The 19200-nt window shown below is 34.8% G+C and overlaps 1 protein-coding gene across 4 annotated transcripts in view; it reads right to left on the bottom strand.

The window, feature by feature from the left end:
- EML5 (EMAP like 5) overlaps window positions 1-19200 on the bottom strand; it is a 115136-nt gene that overhangs the window by 15658 nt on the left and 80278 nt on the right. For 2 of the 4 annotated variants that reach the window (XM_051806583.1, XM_051806585.1), the window contains exons 28-34: window positions 11780-11858; window positions 10600-10729; window positions 9832-9930; window positions 7821-7841; window positions 4788-4961; window positions 3636-3844; window positions 1548-1705 (exon numbers count right to left, since the gene is read on the bottom strand). In XM_051806583.1, coding sequence (XP_051662543.1) covers window positions 1548-1705; window positions 3636-3844; window positions 4788-4961; window positions 7821-7841; window positions 9832-9930; window positions 10600-10729; window positions 11780-11858 — 870 coding nt within the window. Of the gene's footprint in view, window positions 1-1547; window positions 1706-3635; window positions 3845-4787; window positions 4962-7820; window positions 7842-9831; window positions 9931-10599; window positions 10730-11779; window positions 11872-19200 lie in introns of those variants that run through there. The other 2 variants (XM_051806584.1, XR_007907594.1) reach the window with 2 other exon arrangements.

Raw genomic sequence — 19200 nt, 5'->3', positions numbered from 1 at the left:
AAGAACTCTAATGAATTATAAATTCATATTCCTTACAATAGAATATTCTTTGCTTCTCACTAGCACTGTTCTGACATATGATTGGTCATCATACTCAGCAAAAGGATTTTACCAAAACAGGCGGGTAAACTGCAACTAAGAAAGCCTAGGCAGAAGTGAGTATGCAATCTTCCTAAATGAGAATCTTCTTGCATTCTGTCAATACTTCATTTTCCCACAAGAGATGAACTGTTGATTCTTACTGGTTTTCATTACTATTTCTTTCAGGTCAAATACTAAAAATTAGGAGTCTCTGAAGCTAAGTAGTAGAGAGATCATCCTCTAAATAAATTTACAGCAATATTTACAAATACTAGAAGAAAGTATTTAAAACAAAGGAATAATTAAGATTTCACCTGTGTCTGAAAAGAAAGTAAGTGGCCTGTATCCTGCAAAGTGGGGCACTATCATTTCAGCAGATGGACCATATTATAGCTGAAGCATTTTTTTCTTTTATCATTAGCAAGGCACTAAAAAGAATTAAAATGCTTGAGGAGATAATTTGTTTACAGTCCCAGAAAAAAAATGATCTTGTTGTATCTTAGATTTGAGAGAAGACAGTTTGCCTCTGCCATCATAACTAAGCATGTCTTTCCTTTGAAAGAAGTTGTTCATGCTATAAAATTTATCACTCATTTATTTAATCAGAATTGTGTAAATTATTGGAGTTAACAACCTCAGTACCTCTTCAGAAAAAAAAGTGACCTTCAAGGACTAGTTAACTTCTTAGTGCTTAAAATTAAATGGGGGTTGGAGTTAGAGAATATTTAAGGTCCCTTTCAATTCTAACCATTTGATGGTTCTAAATTTCAAACTAAATGTTTTGCCTTCTCTCATAAATAATCCTCTGATAAATACTGTTGAACCATTTAGTAATATAAGGTGATTTCAAGGCTGCTTTTGCTTATAATAGTTCAGTCTTTTTCAGCTTAAGGAAGTAGAACTGTATTATCTCTTTGATAATTGTGTATTTGTACTAGGAAAAACATCACCTGACTGATGCAATGCAGTATAATTGATAATGCAATATTACTAGTAATCCATTCACATAATTTATTTTACACTTGCCTATTATTTTTAAACAAAATAGTGTAAAGGCAGCATAAAGGCCTGAAGAAGCTTCACATATGCTTCAGAAAAATGACTGTTATCTAGCAGTTAAAATGATGAAGAACTTCTTGTACAGCATTTAGATTCTGATTCATGCCCCTTGGCTTTAGGTAATTAAGCATGGCACCCTTGTCAGGGGCTGGAGTTTTACAGGATCCTAGCAACCCTAAGCTTTCTCTTATAATCAGTGGGAAAAAATAGGTAGCTGGAGCTCATGTGGGGTTACCTGCACTTTGGACGTGGTGGTTACTCTTTTTCCTAATACCTGGTCAGGGATCCGAAAGAGACTACTCTTCTAGCTCTGATGTCTCAGCTGCCTACTGTTAGATGGGATGAATCCAAACCATTTTCAAAGAGGACATGTGCATGCAGAAAAAAAAAGAGGAAGGAAGACTCACGGCCTTTCTTTGCCTCCTGTAACAATCAAACCATCTCTTAATGTGGTGTACATTGTGAAAACAGGTCCGTTGTGAGCTTTGGCCACAATTCGTATCAACACATGATCTTTCCAAACACAAACATCTCCACTGATAGTACCTGTAAATGTCAAGTTATTCTGAAAAGGGGAAAAATAAACTCATCATCTGATTCTGAGTAAGGCAGGAAGAAAAACATTCAGAAATAAAGATCATCACCATTTGCATTTAGGCTAAATTGCTTTTATTTGCTGCTGTAGAAGGAGCAATAAGAACCTCTAGAGACAAAACAGTGAGGTACTACATTCCTTCTTGAAGTCTGAAACATGCTTTCTTGTAGCTAACAGGCTCTGCACTGCAAGAAGAAATGCAATGACTTAGAGCTTCAGCTGTGTGGTTATCTGTACTTTCAGCCTATCAAGTGTGCAACGTATAGTAAAACAGTAGAAAATCACAGTAAGTATTGACATTTCACACAAACAGGTAATTTTCATCCCCTTGCTATGTACATTACACTTGCAGTAATTTTTGTGGTTAGGTGAACATACTCACTGGATTACAGTATCCATTAGTTTAAGAAGAAGAGTTTAAGTTAAAACTAAAATCTGCCTGTTCTTCTTTACTTCTGCTTCCTGTTCTTGAAAGGTAACAAAAATAATTTGAATTGCAATTTATTAGGATACACTTAAAACCAAGAGGAACCCGTTATTGAGCAAAACTGTTTTAGTAACTTACATGAACAATCCTCAAATTTAGCATCATATGTAGTATTACAGAGTATCATTATGCATGTACAGATGTGGCATGAGCACTTTCCTTAACTGAAGTGGGTTGATGTTTTACATCCTTTTTTTAAAGGAGAGTGTGTGTGTGTGTGTATCTAATAAAGTAAAAGAGGATTGGAAATGAACTTGAGAGCAGATACTCTGTCCTCACAGCATATCTTTTAGGTCATTTCCAGCTTCTACTTAGGGACATGTGAACTAGCTCCTTCTGAGACCCAACCAAGAGCACTCCCAGAACTGCTCCCTACATGAAATACAGAGAACACACTGGGTTTGGCTTTATTCAGTTTGCACAGCATTTCACAAAACCCCTGCAAATTCTGCATCCTCAAACAACATCATACCAAACCCCAGGCCATTTAGCATACAGCCTGATTCTCACCCTGAGAATCTGCCTCTTGATAAGAAAGTTTACAGAGGTTTTCCAAACCCTTTACAGCCTGAGCTGTGCACCAGTAACAGTTATTATTTGAAAAATATCTTGTTTCTTTGTAAGACTCTCTTTTAAATCAGACAGACACCCCTCTGGAAAAGAGACAGCATTATGAAAAAATGAAACCACAGGCCAGTTACAGTTTCAAAAAGCACAACTGATGGCGTAAATTCAGTCTGGACCAAACAGGCAGATCACCAAACAGGACAGTAATGCACGCAAGGAATGTGAAGCACCACTTCCCAAAAGAAATCTGTGGCTTTCTACCCAGCTGAAGAGATGAGTGCTGCTCATACAGAGCAACTCCTGAAACAGCAGTGCCATGGAACTTAGCAACAAGGCCTGCACATGTCAAGAACAGCCCAAAGCAAAACAAAACCCTACTGTGGTTGTCTAACAGTGTCTAACAGTCACAGACGTTAACGAATGCCCCAGGGCAACACAGCTCTCTGATCACCCATGAGCAGCAACACATACAGATTATAACAGAATCACCTCCGGGTGGGCATAAAATTAGCCTCATTACTACTGTTTGGTTCCTGCAGTCTAGACTCAGTTTTGTTTTACCTGGATTAAATACCAAGCAGTGTATTACCAGTCCAAAGCACCTATACCTATATTTGTTTCTCTTGAAAAAATACAAATCCATAATCTTCTTTTCTTTTCTGTTCTAAAGAAAGCTGGTATTAGTCCTAATTAGCAGGCAAGTATTAGAAATGCTAAACTGAGTTTAATAAAACAACTGACATACTCATTAGCAGGTTAGAAAAGTCTCACTAAACTGAATAAAGGCAGAAGGATAAAAACATTTTTGTTTGTATGCATTTTCAAGTAGTTTGTTGAAGTACATACCGCTCCAAAAGCTACAGATAGCATCGTCTGCATGCGGGCATCTTCTATGGAGCTCAGCAGCCCTTTTTTACTGAGAAGAGCTCTTCCAGCCAGTGTCCAGAACCTCACATGTTTCACTCCCACAGAAACAAACTGGGTATCTGAATCTGGTCTGAATTCTGCTACAAATATACGCTGGTTATGTCCAGCTCGGCTGGCAATTTTGGCACCTGACAGAAAGAAAATGAACATTTTGAACTAGCTGAGAAAAATACACATTTCCAATTAAAAAATGGTAAAATCATTTTAACCCATATGAAGATTCCTCAACCAGGATCCTTAGCTGCCATTTTAAATCTGTATCAACTCTTAAGAATGAGCACAGGCATGTTCTGACTGAAAAGGCAGTGAATGCTTCATCTTACCTAAGATTGTATAAACATACACCTGACATTGTGTCCATCTCTAAAGCATCATTAGATGTCACTAGACAAGTTGTGAAAGATCATTTTCTATTAACTTGATAGCTGATCTTTAAACTTCTGAGAGTTACTAGTCGATCAACAGAAATCCTCAAAGAGAGAAGAAGTAAACCCCTAAGACCAGAGAATCAAATTCATAATCTGGGCATGGCTTTGTCAGACAGAAAGAAGATGAGAAAGCAGCTCACCAAATCGCTTTAGCCTGAATCCTGAACACAGATCAAAGCCGATCTGAAAACATGTAGTATAGCTTAAGACACCAACTACAGAGGAGTAGAGGAGCTGCATAGAGGAGCTGCACTGGCACCACATTTCTGCAATTTGCAATTTTGGGGAATAATTTTATAACAACCTAGTCAGGAATCAGACTTTAGAGAAGAATAAGAACAGAGAAGAGTGAAATAATAATGATAATAAAAAAGAATGAAAACTACATTTTTCTTTAATTATTTGGGCTGGAAATCAGTGAACTATCTTGACCTTTACACAGTAATTTCAAAGGATATACATTTAGCAGTTACTAGAATAGGTAAATACATTTATTTAGCTCTTGTTGAACAGAGCATAGTGCACAGCATTTATATGTAATAATTTTTGATCTTCTGATATTTTAATGTTACAATTACTCTTGACTCAAGCCAACATACCTCTGACAAAATAAACATACTCTAAAAAAAAATCGTTTTCCTACCTTCCTGCCACTTCCAAATGGTAATGGTATGTTCAGGATCCAGCCCTACGGACAGTAGCAGTTTGCCAGTGGCACTGAAACTGACTGAGCAAACGCCCTTTGAATGGTAGCACCGCAGCACTGACAGGGTCTGTTTGTTCATTGCATCCCACACATGGATAGAAGGAGCTGTGGCTACACAAATACAAATACATATCATTGGTATACATTTTGGAAATGTCTTATAACTTGCTTATAAGTTAAACAGTTAATATTTTTTAGTAAGACAAATACGATTGTTGTGATCAGGCAAGGAAAAAAAAGAAAGAAAAGAAAGGAGATTTTGGCCTCCTTTGGAAACCAATTTACGGTAAACAGGATCACTAGATAGAACAAACAAGTTGGCCTCATTATATTACCAGAGATGAAAACTTTGCTTAACCTGTTATGGGACTTGCGAAGCACAGAAGAAGCTCTGACAGCCAGTTGTCTTCTGTTTTTCTCCTAGTAAAACTTAGATCAGCATGCTAACTCAAAAAACTTCATAAATATCAAGCAACTTATCAAGAACGTAATTTCTATGTGGGTCTTTTGGACAACTGATAGCTACAGAGGAATTAGTGCAAGGCCAAAATCTTCTTTCTACAAAATGGCCATCTGTCTGAAATGCATGCCCTCAAAGGAGAGTGTCAGCTGAATCATCATCCTGCTTACTGATGTACAAGAATTAGGGTATTTAGTTTGCATTGTTTGGACTGTAAGCTCTTTGCAGTAAAAACTGTCTTTCCATGCAACTAATGTATGTGACTATTTCTACCATAATGACAGCTAGTTTTTTCCCAAATGTAATGCCTTCTCAAAAGACCTTGCAATCCACACATAATTTGCAAACTCTGAACAGTATCTAGGGCATTTCCAGGACAGTAAGATTATCAAAATTCTTTACTTCTGATCTCTAGTAAATTTGACTGCAGGGTCTGGAGGTCATAGGTTCCTGTCATAAACACAGATTCACATAAACTATGTTCTATTTCAGCTTCAACCTTTGTTTTTTTAATGAGCTAAATGTAGGCCCTGGAAGGCACGCACATGATGGGAAACAGTAAGCACAGGGACCTAGGCAAAATTGTAGCCCCATGAAACTCAGTTCTTGAACATAATCCCATGCCTCTTCCAAACCAGTCTTTAGAAAAATCTTCCTAATTTCTTTTCTTTCTCATTGGAATTTCCCCTCATGGCAGCAATATTTTACCTTTACCTCTTGAAAGGTACTACAGCATAGTATGGACATGCCATTAAAACAGAAAGGGCAGGGGTTGACAACAACTGGTATGTCCCAAAATTTTCAGCAAACTCCTTGCTGTCCTTATGGGAAGCTGAGGGAAGAGAAAGCTTTATTATGGCTCTGAACGGTTTTTTTCTTTTCAGCACTCCCCTTGGTAAAACTCTGTATTGTCCCTGACCTCTGCACATACCCTATAACCTTGGCCAAAATTTTCCTTTTGGGTGGCAGGCAGAAAATTTCACCTAGATTTCCTGAATAAGAACTGACAAAATCTTTCAGAGCAAGATTTGCAGGAGAGTGGACATGGACTCTGGGGTCCTCCTACTTGATGGACTTCTTCTGAATGTCTCTGTCCTGACACTGCATCCTGCTTTGGAGTACTCAACACTCTCATAGGAGAGATTTTCTAAGATGTCAGCTACTTCTGGGAGCAGTTCGATAAAGTTACCATGGGCTGGAAGGACAAAAAATATCTTCAGTAAGGTGGAGCAAATCTACACCAAGTTATCAGGCTGGAATGGCAAATTGAGTTTCCTATTACAAACATTACTGCTTCAAGAACCCCTGCGTCACTATAGACAACTGAAAATTGGAACTAGAAAAGCAAAAGTTTTTGGTAAGAAAGTTGCCCAATAGCCATGGATAAATTTTAAGTGAAACTATTCAACTTTTAAATGAAGGCAGGCAGCAGCTTGGATTCCAGACTAATGGTTCCACAAAGAAGAAAAAAGTAAGAGTGCTTGTTTCAAGCAATGACAACAGAATTTAGTTATATATACAAGCTCAAACTGAAGTTGCAGTAGAAAGAAGGTAAGTGAAAGAGAGAAAGTGTCCAGGCAGTATATGCAGGACTAAAGATGTTCTTTCATATAAATAGCCATATAATCACTGATTTTTTTTTATACAGTTTAAAAGTGTGGGAAAAGGTACCTATATTCTTCCTCCCATCCTTAGAGCAAGCACAATTTGGCATATTTAAAAGAAGTCAACACACATTAAAGATGTCATTGTACATATGTTCTTCACAGAACAAGCTTTAGGTCCACATGAAGATTATTATAGTTTCTAGCACACGTGAACACACATTTATGCATCTCTGAAGATTCTTCACAAGATGATTATGGTTGCTCAACAATGAACTCATTCACACACGATGGTGATGAATTTTTAAGATTGCAGTTGAAAAAACAACATGTTAATAAAAAATAGCTCAGTCAAGACTGTCAAACTGTCAAAGACCCAAAATGATACAGGAAAAAATTAAGCTGGCATCATAACAACATTTTGGATCAGTGGTAGTAACTGCATGACAATTGTACACAAATGTGAAAGGTGATTGGTTTTTTCACTCAGTCACCTAGGCCTCCTCAATGGAATTTACTTTAAAAATGCATATTAAAATTATACTTAATTGAATGTCTAAAGCAAACATTAATTGTCAGCCCCAACATGTCTGCAAAATCTGCAAGCATACACAGGAATGCTACAGTAGCAGTATGTATCAGAACTCACTAATCACTAAGCAGCAAGAAGGGAATATGCAACTACAAAAGTAGTTTTTAAGTGTGTTCTAACATTTTTTATTGTTTCTAAATTTACAGTTTGCTGAGTTGTTGTGGTTAATATTCAGTGCTGACAGTAATATGACTGATACAGGTTTTAATAAACTAAAAATGAATTCACATCACTTATGATTCTATAAAGCTGCAGATGGGTACTACTAGATAGGCTAACTAGACCTGAAGATGTTAAAATTTTATTTCCCTTACCTGACATATCTGCTGAGTCTCCTGTAATGGAAAAGCAGCAGAAAGATAATTAGATCAGAAATAAGGTAAGTGCTAAAGAAAATATACACCACATTTCGTGTAATTTCTTAACACACACCTTGATGTTATCTCTTTGCATTGCAGCAGCACCAATACTGCTTTCAGTGTTAAAGATGAATAATCACTGATAAAAGGAAGCCACATCAGAAACAAATGATAGAATGAATATATTTTGATTTCCATTTTGAGTTACAACACAAAAATCTACTTTTGGTGTATGTTAGGTCTCTGTCAAAGTAAATGAAAAAGGTTTTTAACATGTTATCGATATTTTAACAAATTAAGTGGAAAAAAATGCTGATTGCTTTTCTGCTAAGAAGTAGAGTTTGGGTCTGACCTTGATAAATTGCAAATACACCCAATAATCTACAGAGCATTAAGAAATCAAGATTTTAAAGGTTCAGGTACTGCGAAGTATTACCAAGACTCTGCCTAGCATTACAGTTTAAAAATACTTGAGATAATGTTTCAGTAAATCTTTTGAAGATTGCTATGTTTGTGCCAATCGTATCAGTAGGAAAAGTGGCAGCAGTTAAGCATGTTCTTTAAGGAGTATGTACTCCTTAATATTGCTAAGTGTTGTTTGAAGATATTTTGCTTCCTGCTCATTTTTCTGATTTAATTCCCTTCTTAAAACTATATATTTTGTAGTCTAATTTTTAAGTGTCATCTCCCCCTGATTTGTATGCCTTAATCCATATTACAAAACAGTTAAAACTGTTCTACTGCTAGTTGATGTAGCAATGATTATGAAATCAAAAAAAGGCATTAAATCCTGTGTTTTTCTTGGGTAAGATGAACACTGAAGAAAAAGAAATTTCATATTCTTCCGGTATGGAACGGCAAGCAGAGCCAGATTAAGAAATATGCTGAAAAATCAAATTCCTAAGGACAATAAAAGGCCTGTAATTCCTGCAAATGTTCTTTGCAATCAAACCATAGGCAAAAATCTGCTGATAATTTTTTCCATTAAAATAATGTCTATTAACAATTTGTTTAAAATTATGTAAGGCAAGAAACTCACCAAGACATGATGCTATTTTAGCTAAGCAGTTACTATTATCAATGAGTCAATTTTAATGAAAAATCCAAAAGACACAGGAAAGCAGGTAATAAACTGTGAAAAACTGACTGTATTTAGATGAAACATCTAAAATACACCTACATAAAAAATAAGCTATTTTGATTAAGATGCAATAAGAGGGTTTTCTGTATTCTATGCACTGAAGAAAACAATGCGGATTTGAATCTGCTGACAAACAACTGCAACCAGATTGTAGGACTACAAAGCTCCCTATTCTGCAAAATTTAGAAATAGCAGTTTCTATCAGCTATGCAGATGTACAACGTGGTTTTTGCTTTTTCTTTTCTTTTTTTTTAACCTGGTCAGTTTTAATGGCACTATTAAACATATATACATTTTCCCTCTATGTTTAAATTTATCTGTAGGGAAACACCATTAGGGTTTTGGTTCTGCCAGGAATATTAAAAATATGTAGTATTAAACCACCAAATATGTATTATAAATCTGCTTGATGAGATAAAACCTACATAGTGTGATGTAATTGAAGAATTCTGGCTTTAATCCATGTAGAAATAAAGTTTAGCTTGATTCAGCTTCCTTGGACGGGCTATGACACCTTGGAAGGCCTAACACAAGTTGATCATTCAATAAAAACACACTAATTTCATGGGGCTTAAGATTTTAGAAAAAATAGCTTTGATAATACTCCAGACAAAAGATAAATTTAATCTTCTTTCATGCCTCAATATTTTTTGTCAGCTTTATTAAATTACATTCAAAAAAAAACATGTAAAGAGGACAGGTAACTGAGTAACACTCATACAAACGGAGATAGCATAATCAAATATTTTTGTGATTTATCATGAACTTACAAAGCCCTAATTGCATGCTCTTATGTTCATTCTTTTTACAAAAATACAAACATACCTACTTGGCCAGTTGCCACTATGTTGGTAAACTTGGGGTGCTGATTAACAGTGAGGCACAAAATATCATCATTGTGTTCCTGGTAAAAAGACTGAGAGCCTAAAAAGAAAAAAAAAAAGAGGTCAACTTTAATTAAAACACTTTCACACACATAGACACGGTCACTATTTGAAAATTTTATAATATTTCTTAGAAAAGAGGATTATGGTGATGTTGCATTCTGGAGCTTAAAACCAGAAAACAGAAACTCCTAATTTTTTATCTCTACTTTAACAGACAGCACTCAATAATTCCAAACTACTCCTTCAAGTTTTCTACATCAAGTTGCTCAAATATCACAGAAACAAATGGCATTTTGTTACTTAAAAAAGGACTGTTATCTAAACTAAATTGGTTATTGGGAATGAACGTATGTGATACAGCTGACTGAAAAGTAAAGCAAATAAAAATACTTATTTTAGACAAAAAAATTAAACTACAGGGACCCTGTTGTTAAGCTCTTTTAGTTTCTGTAGTCATTTTAACATGCAAATGTCAAAAAACGAACATCAAAATAATAAAATCTTTACTTCCTTCAAAGTTTAGTCACCAGGAACATTTCAATATATTTAATTTGCTTATGCAGATATTATGAATCATCTCTACAGACTGAATTTTTCAGCAACAAATAATAATTCTTCCACATAGTTATTTAAAGCATATTAGTTACTTCATAAATTGTAACTTCATGTATGTGAAGAAATATTTTCCCTCAGAATTTTCTCCTACCTGTTGCCACATTGTACAAGATGCCAATAGATGCAGTATGATATATCACATCAGCACCATCATTCAAATAGTGCACATTGTTTCTGCAGTCCTTGCCTCGATACCCAAACACCAGCTCCAAAATTAGGTCCTAAAAAAGATATCCATATCTATTAGATACTCAAAACCTTAAAGCAATTATGAACTTTACGATCTTTTGTAAGATTTAATTTTTAATTATGTCCTTATGTAGTAAATGAAAAGGAGTTTAACGATGTCTCAAACCAACAGAAATTGAGATTGTGCCTTCCCTGTCCGTTTACATTGCTGCTCATTCCTGCCATACACAGTCATCTCACCCTTTCATATCTGTCTGGTGGATGCTGCAGACTATTTATGTGTGTATATGCACACATATGTATATGTACACAGAAAGACATACTCATACACATGCTCATAAATAAACAAATAGCAGTGAAGAGCATAACTCTTTTAATGCGGAAGACACTAAGAAACAAGGAATGACAAACACTGGTCCACAATGTAATTCCAGCTGGCAATTGAGAAAGTTGAATTACAGCCTAAAACTTCTAGAACACTGATGTCAAAAGGCTGCTTATTATGCTACACCAAACATTTTATAACATTGACAATATTTGAGTTGGTATAAAGAACTGCATTTTCCAAGGTATAAAGAACTGCATTTTCCAAGGTTAGATGAAATTTCCACTTCAGAGTAATCAAAAGTGAGTATATTTATTTGCAATTGCCATGTAATGAAAAAACAGGTTCCCAAGCTAAAGGTATCATTAATAGAATTTTTAGAATTATTTTTAAAACTTTTATCAATGATGAATTTTAAATGAAGTTTTAGAGTAAATTTTAAAAAGTTTGGATTAAAAAATGTTTAGTTTTATTAGTGATAATACACCTTTTAACAATCCAGTCATCTACACAGGACATATTGATTTCTACAGACATTTCAAAGATTTTATGATTACTAAGAATTAAGTTGCACTCCATTTAATTTGCAAGAAAAAGAAATACAAGCTCTCCCACTTTTTCTGCTATTTACCCACTAGTTACTATTCCCATCTTTGATGTATTTAACATAAAACAATCATTTAATGTATCCACAGACAGATGTTCTGGCAAACAAAATCCTAAAAGGAGAGAAAGAGGAGATCAATGTTTTTCTTACCTCTATAGGTCTCTTTTTTTTCCCCACGTTATTTGTCTGAAGTTTCTCCGGCTGTGGCAATGCCCTACTAACTGGTGGTCTGAAATAAAGAACTGTGAATAAGAGAAGGCTGTCCGTCACCCATTCCATACTAACACAGTACCTTCCAACCTGCTAATGCATAGGGAAAACTTATACCCTATCCTACTTAACTCATATTTGTATTCATCTTTAAAAGGAATATCTCTTTCAAAGAAGAAAAACAAAACCCAAAATCCTTTAACATGCCAGGTTCTCTAACAATTCTTCAACAGTCCATGGGGTTAATGCAAAGGCTTGTTTTAAAATGATTGAACACTTATAAAATATTCTTAGCTTTTTCAAGCTATGTTCTTAAGGTACTTCCATCTTCTCTGCAGTAATTTTTACTGAATAAAGTAAAAATGATTAATTACCCGATTAATCTAAATACTTGGGATACTCATTCCTGTTCCCACATGTCTTCAGTAGACCCTAACTTTTCCTATTTTTGTAATAATTTGCAAAAAACTCCAGGTGCACCTGCCCATTCACTCTTATATCAGCAGATATGAGATATCGATCAATGCTTACTTGGCAGTAAACCATGACCATGCAAATGCAGGAGTAAGAGCCATAATTTATGTTCCACTGTTCTGAATAGTCCAGATTTAATAAGGAAATCTCAGCTGGTTATATTTAACAAGTATCTGCAACATATCTTTCACATTATGTTCAACTGTTCATATACAAAGAAACATACAAACAAATGAGCTTTATTTATTAATTATGCAACTATTCCTAGTAATTTGCAGGAGTATTGGTTATTGATTCTGTAGATACAGCATTTGTGGCAGTGATAAGAAACCTGTAAGCTTGATTGTTAAGAGGAACAATTAATTTAAAAATAAATTCTATGTATAGATTCAATGACATCCAGATTATTTAATCCAGTAGGCAGTGTAACAAACTAACATCATACATAAAGCAACAGGTTAGCTTGTTTTTCATATTCCTTCTTAGTACAAAGCACTTTTAATTTCACCTCTGCTCCTGCTCTTGAGTGATGAATTTGATTCAAAATAATGACTGTGTTTTCTAAGAACAATAAAATATGATTTGTTTTTACACTGTATATTTTGAACTAGTTATTCAAATAAAATAACATTTTCTTAGCTTTATTTCTTCATCCTGTCTAATTTCAGTATATTTATAGATTGATGTCACATCACGTAACAAAATATTTGTACACATTATAATGCAAATTATACTGCAACGACAAACTGTGTTCTGAGATGTTCCAGTTACTCCCTTTACTCTTAGAAACCTGTAAAGTACTTATGGGAAAAAAAATGACAAAAGAAAAACAGATGATGAAAAATTTCTCTCTGGTAAAGCAGTCTGTCATATGCCTGGATCACTCAAATTCAGCATCATACGTCTAGATTTTATGAAATGTGAAACCTTTACAATAGAAAATCAAGTCCAGATATACCAAGAAATATTGCTACTTTACACTGCATAGTTAGTTAACACTGAGTCTTTTCACAGGGAGGGAATGTGGGCTGCATTAAATTCTTATCAGAGTAAAGTATGAAATAATAATTTAAAGGTAAAAAGAAAATTCAAGGCGTGAAAGAAGAAGAAAGATCATATTTCCTATTTCTTCATAAATAAGTGCAAGTTAGAACAGAGATCACTAACTTAAGTATGGAGAAGGACTTCTACAACTTCACGAAGAATGGTAGTCTAACACTTGGTTTTTGCTACTCCCAAAATTCTTTTTATTAAAAACAGGCTTCTAATAAACTGGCAGTAAAGGCAAAATCTGGGGACCTTCACCATATATAGCAAGACAGGTCAGAAAAGGAGTCCAATATGGACATGCACTAAAGGTCTACTTGTTCAGAGACAAGTTAAAAGAAAGCAGCATTTAAATACAGTCTTTCAGTCCTGCTTGAAATTTGTGTGGTGGGAATGTACCCTCAGACTTCATTCTCAAAGGTCTTCAGTTCTTTTTTTCCTCTCCAAGGTTTCCAAATAGAAGGGATTCACATTTACCTTGCGACAGAAAAGTAAGACATTTGAATTTCTTTTTCAATTATAGTCTGGACCTAGCTCACAGACTTTCAGTATGTGAAGGTGAAAAAGTAATCTCCTAACTTTTGGAAAAGAGGAGGAAAAGCAAACCAATCACAGTCTTGGGTGTCTTCATTGTCTATACAAGCACATTGACCAGCATAGAAACCATGGAATCTATCTCATTTCTGTCACCAATCTCAACATCTGATTTCATGACCACTCTTGAATCACAACTGTCTCTCAAACAGCTTTTATACTTGATGTGAAATTCCTAGCCTGCCAAGCTATTTTCCATGTCTTCTCTTCTGTCCTATCCCATCATTGACTCCTAGGATCCTCTCATCTAGTTTGTCATACTACAAGAATAGCTCTGCTAGGTAAAATTCTCAATTTTTCATTTTAAAACATAAAGAAAATACACTTTTATTTAGAATTTTCTAAATTTCTAAAAAACTCCCCAGCGTTTACCATATTAAATATATATGGAGAGAGGTTATCTAAAAGAGGAAAACATGTTTGGCTGTGTTTGTTCCCCACTTTCACAGCAGATGAGAAATTTCAGTTACAAATACACTCATCAGGAGGCAACAGGTATCTCCCAGTGCTGTAGAAGTCTTGTCATCGCTGTGTGCTGCCCAAACTGAATCAAATCCAATCAAGTAAAACTACTGAAATGCATGAACAGAAATTGAAAGGCACAGATTCAGTACATGGAATGGGCTTTCTGAAAGCATTTCGGTGACACAGAGAATAAAAACCTGCCCATATTCATTCAATTAAATGAAGAGACAAAGAGAAACACACAGTGCAGTTCCTCTTAAAATTTGCTGGGGTGGGGCAAGGAGAGGGAGGAATAAATCAGACAGCTTCATTAAACACCTGAGGTAAATTTGCATTAAGATTCCCTCTTCTCTCCTAAAAAGAATTTTTTTCCCCAATATTTTTTTTAAATGGTCACACTGATATCCCAAAATATTACAAATAAAGTTTTGTTTGGATTTTTAAGTGGTTTGGGGTTTTTTTGCATATGAATATAAATACTGCTTAAAAGGGAACTTTTAAGTTTTTTAGTACTTACAATCTGTGAAGTTAAATGACAAAACAATAACCAGTTCTCTGCCTATGAAATCAAAAGTCTCTGAAGAATGAGCAGGATTAACAAGTTAAATGAATTGCAAATACCCATGACTCTACATAACCTGTTATTTTATGGCTAAGAATTATAGTTATTGAAATATATCTAATACCTGATTTGTGTAAAAAGTTAATGATATTAACAGATGCTAACCAAATTTTTTTCCTACCTACAAGTTTACTTCGAATTCTAATTAAAATTTCTGAATTCCTTTGGCACCTCTGTAATTGCTGCTCGTTTATTAGGTAACTAGGATCCCACTTAAAAATGCAAGTTCACTAAAAAGCACTTATACAAAAATGTTTTCTTAAAAACCATTTACATAATGTTGACTTTGAAACCTTTTTTTTTTTTAAATTAAGTAAACGCAACATGTAGCTTTCTCTTTTTAAACATGGGAATTGGGAACAATGCTGAAGTGCCAAAAATTGGAAGATTGTATACCAGTGATTCTGTTGTTCTAACCATTAGTTTTCCCAAGACTCAGCTTTCCACTGTCAGATTACCTCTTCTCTCATCCCATGTAGCAGCAATAAAATCAAACAGCAGGTATAGTACGGGGTACTGCAGAAATGTGAGACTGTCCATGCTGTTTGTTGTGCATGCTGCTTCTATTGGCATGTTGCAGAACCCAAAAAGACTTCTGGAGGAAAAGAAATCCAGTTATCAAAGACATATTAAGGAGTAAAAAGAAAATCACAGTGCCACCTTACTCAGCTGTGAAGCATCAACATGTTACTGGAACTCAACATTTCTCTGTTGCTTCGTTCTAGAATATGGCATTTTTATAACACTTGCTGTCTGCTAATCCCTCATGATAGAATGGGAGAAGAGGTAAAACAGTCTCACATTAAACAACTGCTTGAGAAGACTGTCTATACTCAAAGGCTGCATGGATACAAATATAGGTTGATATAAACCTTAGCCAATCATTAGAGTACATTAAACATCTGTACATTACCACACAACAGAATAAAGGGAATGTACACTGGTCAATAAAACTTGGCAACTTTTACTCAGCTTTATTATCTAACAGGTCACCTAAACAATTTATTGAAGTACCTATCCATGCAAGGCTAACTCTATACTGATCCAGAGCAGTGGAACCAGAATGCAAATTACAAGCACATAAGTTTTTTCCCAGTTAAGTTTCTAGGTGACAACTTGTGCATTTAAAAGCAAGAATGTTGAAGGACAGAAGAATACATTTTCCAAGTGCATTTTTGAAGGTGTGAAAGCTGAAGATATTTTTCACTTGCTATTTAATGTGCAGGAAAGTGACTGATGGCATATACAACACACAGTGGTCATATGCCTGTATGCATAACTGGTTGCATGCTCAAAAACTGTGTGCAAAAGATGGGAAGGAGAGCATGAATAAGATTTTGGGGTAAATGCACATATAGATGGGTTCAGTTTGAGCATGTGGAAGGAGAGTTCCAGCCATCTATCATAAGGGAAATATTAGTGCTTTATTTTCAAAATGAAAATAGAGTTGGTATATATATTTTAATATTTCTTGTTATGAAACCATAACAATTGCATACAATCATTTCTAAGTAGTGTGTGAAACAAAGAAACCCCTTTTTCACACTTTTAGACATACCTGCAGCATTACTGATACTGCTACCCATGTTGTCTTGTATGATGTTGTATTTCACTCCCTATTTTCATTATTGATACTGAGTTTCTAAAGTTATTAACAGAATAAGTATGAAGTATAGAATGAATTTTAAAAGTAAGGATGACTTCTTTCAATTTACTCTTGGCAAGATCTTCAAAGTCACTTGTAAAAATTTATAGAGGTCTGATTTCCATTAGAAGATAATGAAATGTGGTAGTTTATAAATACTGCTTCTTGGTAATAATTACTCAAATATTTTCAAGTGCCCTGTGAGTAGTAAATGCCAGTTTGTATCTATTAATGCAGATATAGGTAATCTAATACTTATATAATTTAATAATATATACACCTTGACATGTCAGGTGAGTCTGTCCCATCAAGTGCAGAACAGCTGGGCATTAGGGAACTGGAAAGGGAAAGAGTGCTAATCTCTATATTTTAATAAATATTATTGAAAAACACTACTTGTAAAACATAGGGCAGTTTAATAGTTTATGGAATTAATTTTATATTGGTAGATTTAAAAAAGTCTGGCCTATTTTATGAAACAACTACAATGAATACATGTAATTTATAATTTGTAATACAGTAACATTCTAAAGTGATAGGTGCATGGTATAGCACCCAACATGACAGATGGCTATTTAAGGAAAATGGGAGATGATAGTATATGATGGACTAGATAGCAAAATAAAAGCATTACCTGGAACCTCTTTTCAGCAGCAGATGGGAAAGAGAAAAGGATTACTTATACAAGTTTGGCTAAAAGTTAGGTGTCAGTGAATTATTCATATAAATAATTACTATTGACTTCCTGGTTTGTTTACTTTTTTTACAACAAGGGGATTACTCACTTCATAGACTGTGTAAATCTATTAATTGTATAGAAAACTCCCATTCACTTCAATGGGAATTATGAACATGTGTTCATATGAGAATAAAATTCTTAGGAATAATTCCTACTGTAAACACAGAAAGAAATCAGAAGCAGACCCAAAAACCTCTGAGGTATATCAAGTGTTTAAAGAGTTGGCAAACACAACACTTGAATTTAATGCACAAAATTAGCTGATAGAACAGTCAACTCACTATTAGAGACAGACATTCAAGTTCACTCATAAAAATACATTCAGTTATACTAAACTACAACTACCTCAGCTAGTCAAAATGTGTGGGCTATTGAGCTCTGCCAATATATACTGTTTTTTCATGACTATTTGATCCAGCTTATGTTAACTGAAGAAACTTTGCACTGCATGGGTTTCCTCAGTTAGGTATGATGTACACTCCTATACCTCAGCTAGCTGAAAATCATTATTAACCACCAGAATATATGGGCATGTATAGATTATTTCCTAATGTCTGTAGTATGCACGGGCACTTTCCCTTCGTTTGATTAGCGGGTGCACTTCCACTGATGTGGTTAGAACAAACACGTAACTCCATTGCGGCAAGGAGAACACGAGTTAGTTTTTTCACTTATAAGTGAAGCAAAAATAATTTAGGGAATAATTTAGGAAAAACTTACCTGAAAATTAAGAACACAATTTTAACAACTCGCCAATTTACAAATGGATTTCTTCACCCATTGAAATTAATGTGTTTTACTCAATCTCTTCTGATTAGTTCTAACTTTATCCTGCAATGCAAGACTGATGCACTGTTTCCTCATATAGGAAACAGCTAAGCCTTTTCTCACAATAAAATCCAAATGTAGCTTAAACATGTTTTACAGTCAATAACATGCAATTCTTCAATGACTACAGAATTCAAATACCTTCAGATAATTTTCACAGTAAGCTCTATGCAGGGGAAATGAGAAATTCTCCAAGAACGGAGTTCAGTTTTCTTTTAGAATTTTCCTGAGTCCACTGAAACAAATTTTCATATAGTCAGAGGAAACTTTTTAGCTTTGATTTGGCAGTTTCAATTCTTTAATATCCAATTCTACCATACGGACCACATACGACACGTCAAATTCCTAGCTAGTAAATGTTTATGCATATGGAGATATGGCTGGATACCTAACTGGTACAAGGCAGATTTCATAAAAGGCTTTTGTTCAGTCTTCATCACTGAACTACAGAAGACTTCTGTGAAGCTGTATTCAACCCATCTAGCAATATGCCTGTGTTCCAGTTACCCCTTTCTTCAATAAATGCATTCTGTTCAGATAACTTCTTAGGTTCTGTTGATAAAACTAGTCTACACAGATCATAAATCAAATGCAAATCTTCCAACCTCCATCAGTGGGCCATGCAATCATTCCTCTAGACATTTCCTTTTTAGTTGCAAAATTAATAGATTTTTCTCTTTGCATTCAAAAAAGGAGATTATTTGGTAAAACTTGATACTTTGCTAATTGGCTTTTCCATTTCCTCAAAGACATGAGTTTTAGCTCATCTTTGGGAGAAAGAAATAATTACCTCAAACTGGTAAAGGAAGACTATTCCTTTCCATGATGATGTTTCAGTCTACAGCTTTTTATACAAGAAACTAACAATAATTACATTTGTGCTTGGAAAGAATGAAATCTGAAATTTCAGGGGTTTCAGTCTCAAGGGTAATGCCCTGTACTAACAC

The sequence above is a fragment of the Manacus candei genome, unplaced genomic scaffold, assembly GCF_025592945.1.
Source record: "Manacus candei isolate 608988 ecotype Guabito, Panama unplaced genomic scaffold, ASM2559294v1 h1tg000067l, whole genome shotgun sequence".
NCBI lineage: Eukaryota > Metazoa > Chordata > Aves > Passeriformes > Pipridae > Manacus > Manacus candei.
The sequence above is the reverse complement of the archived record's forward strand: the minus strand, read 5'-3'. Positions and strand labels throughout refer to the sequence as shown.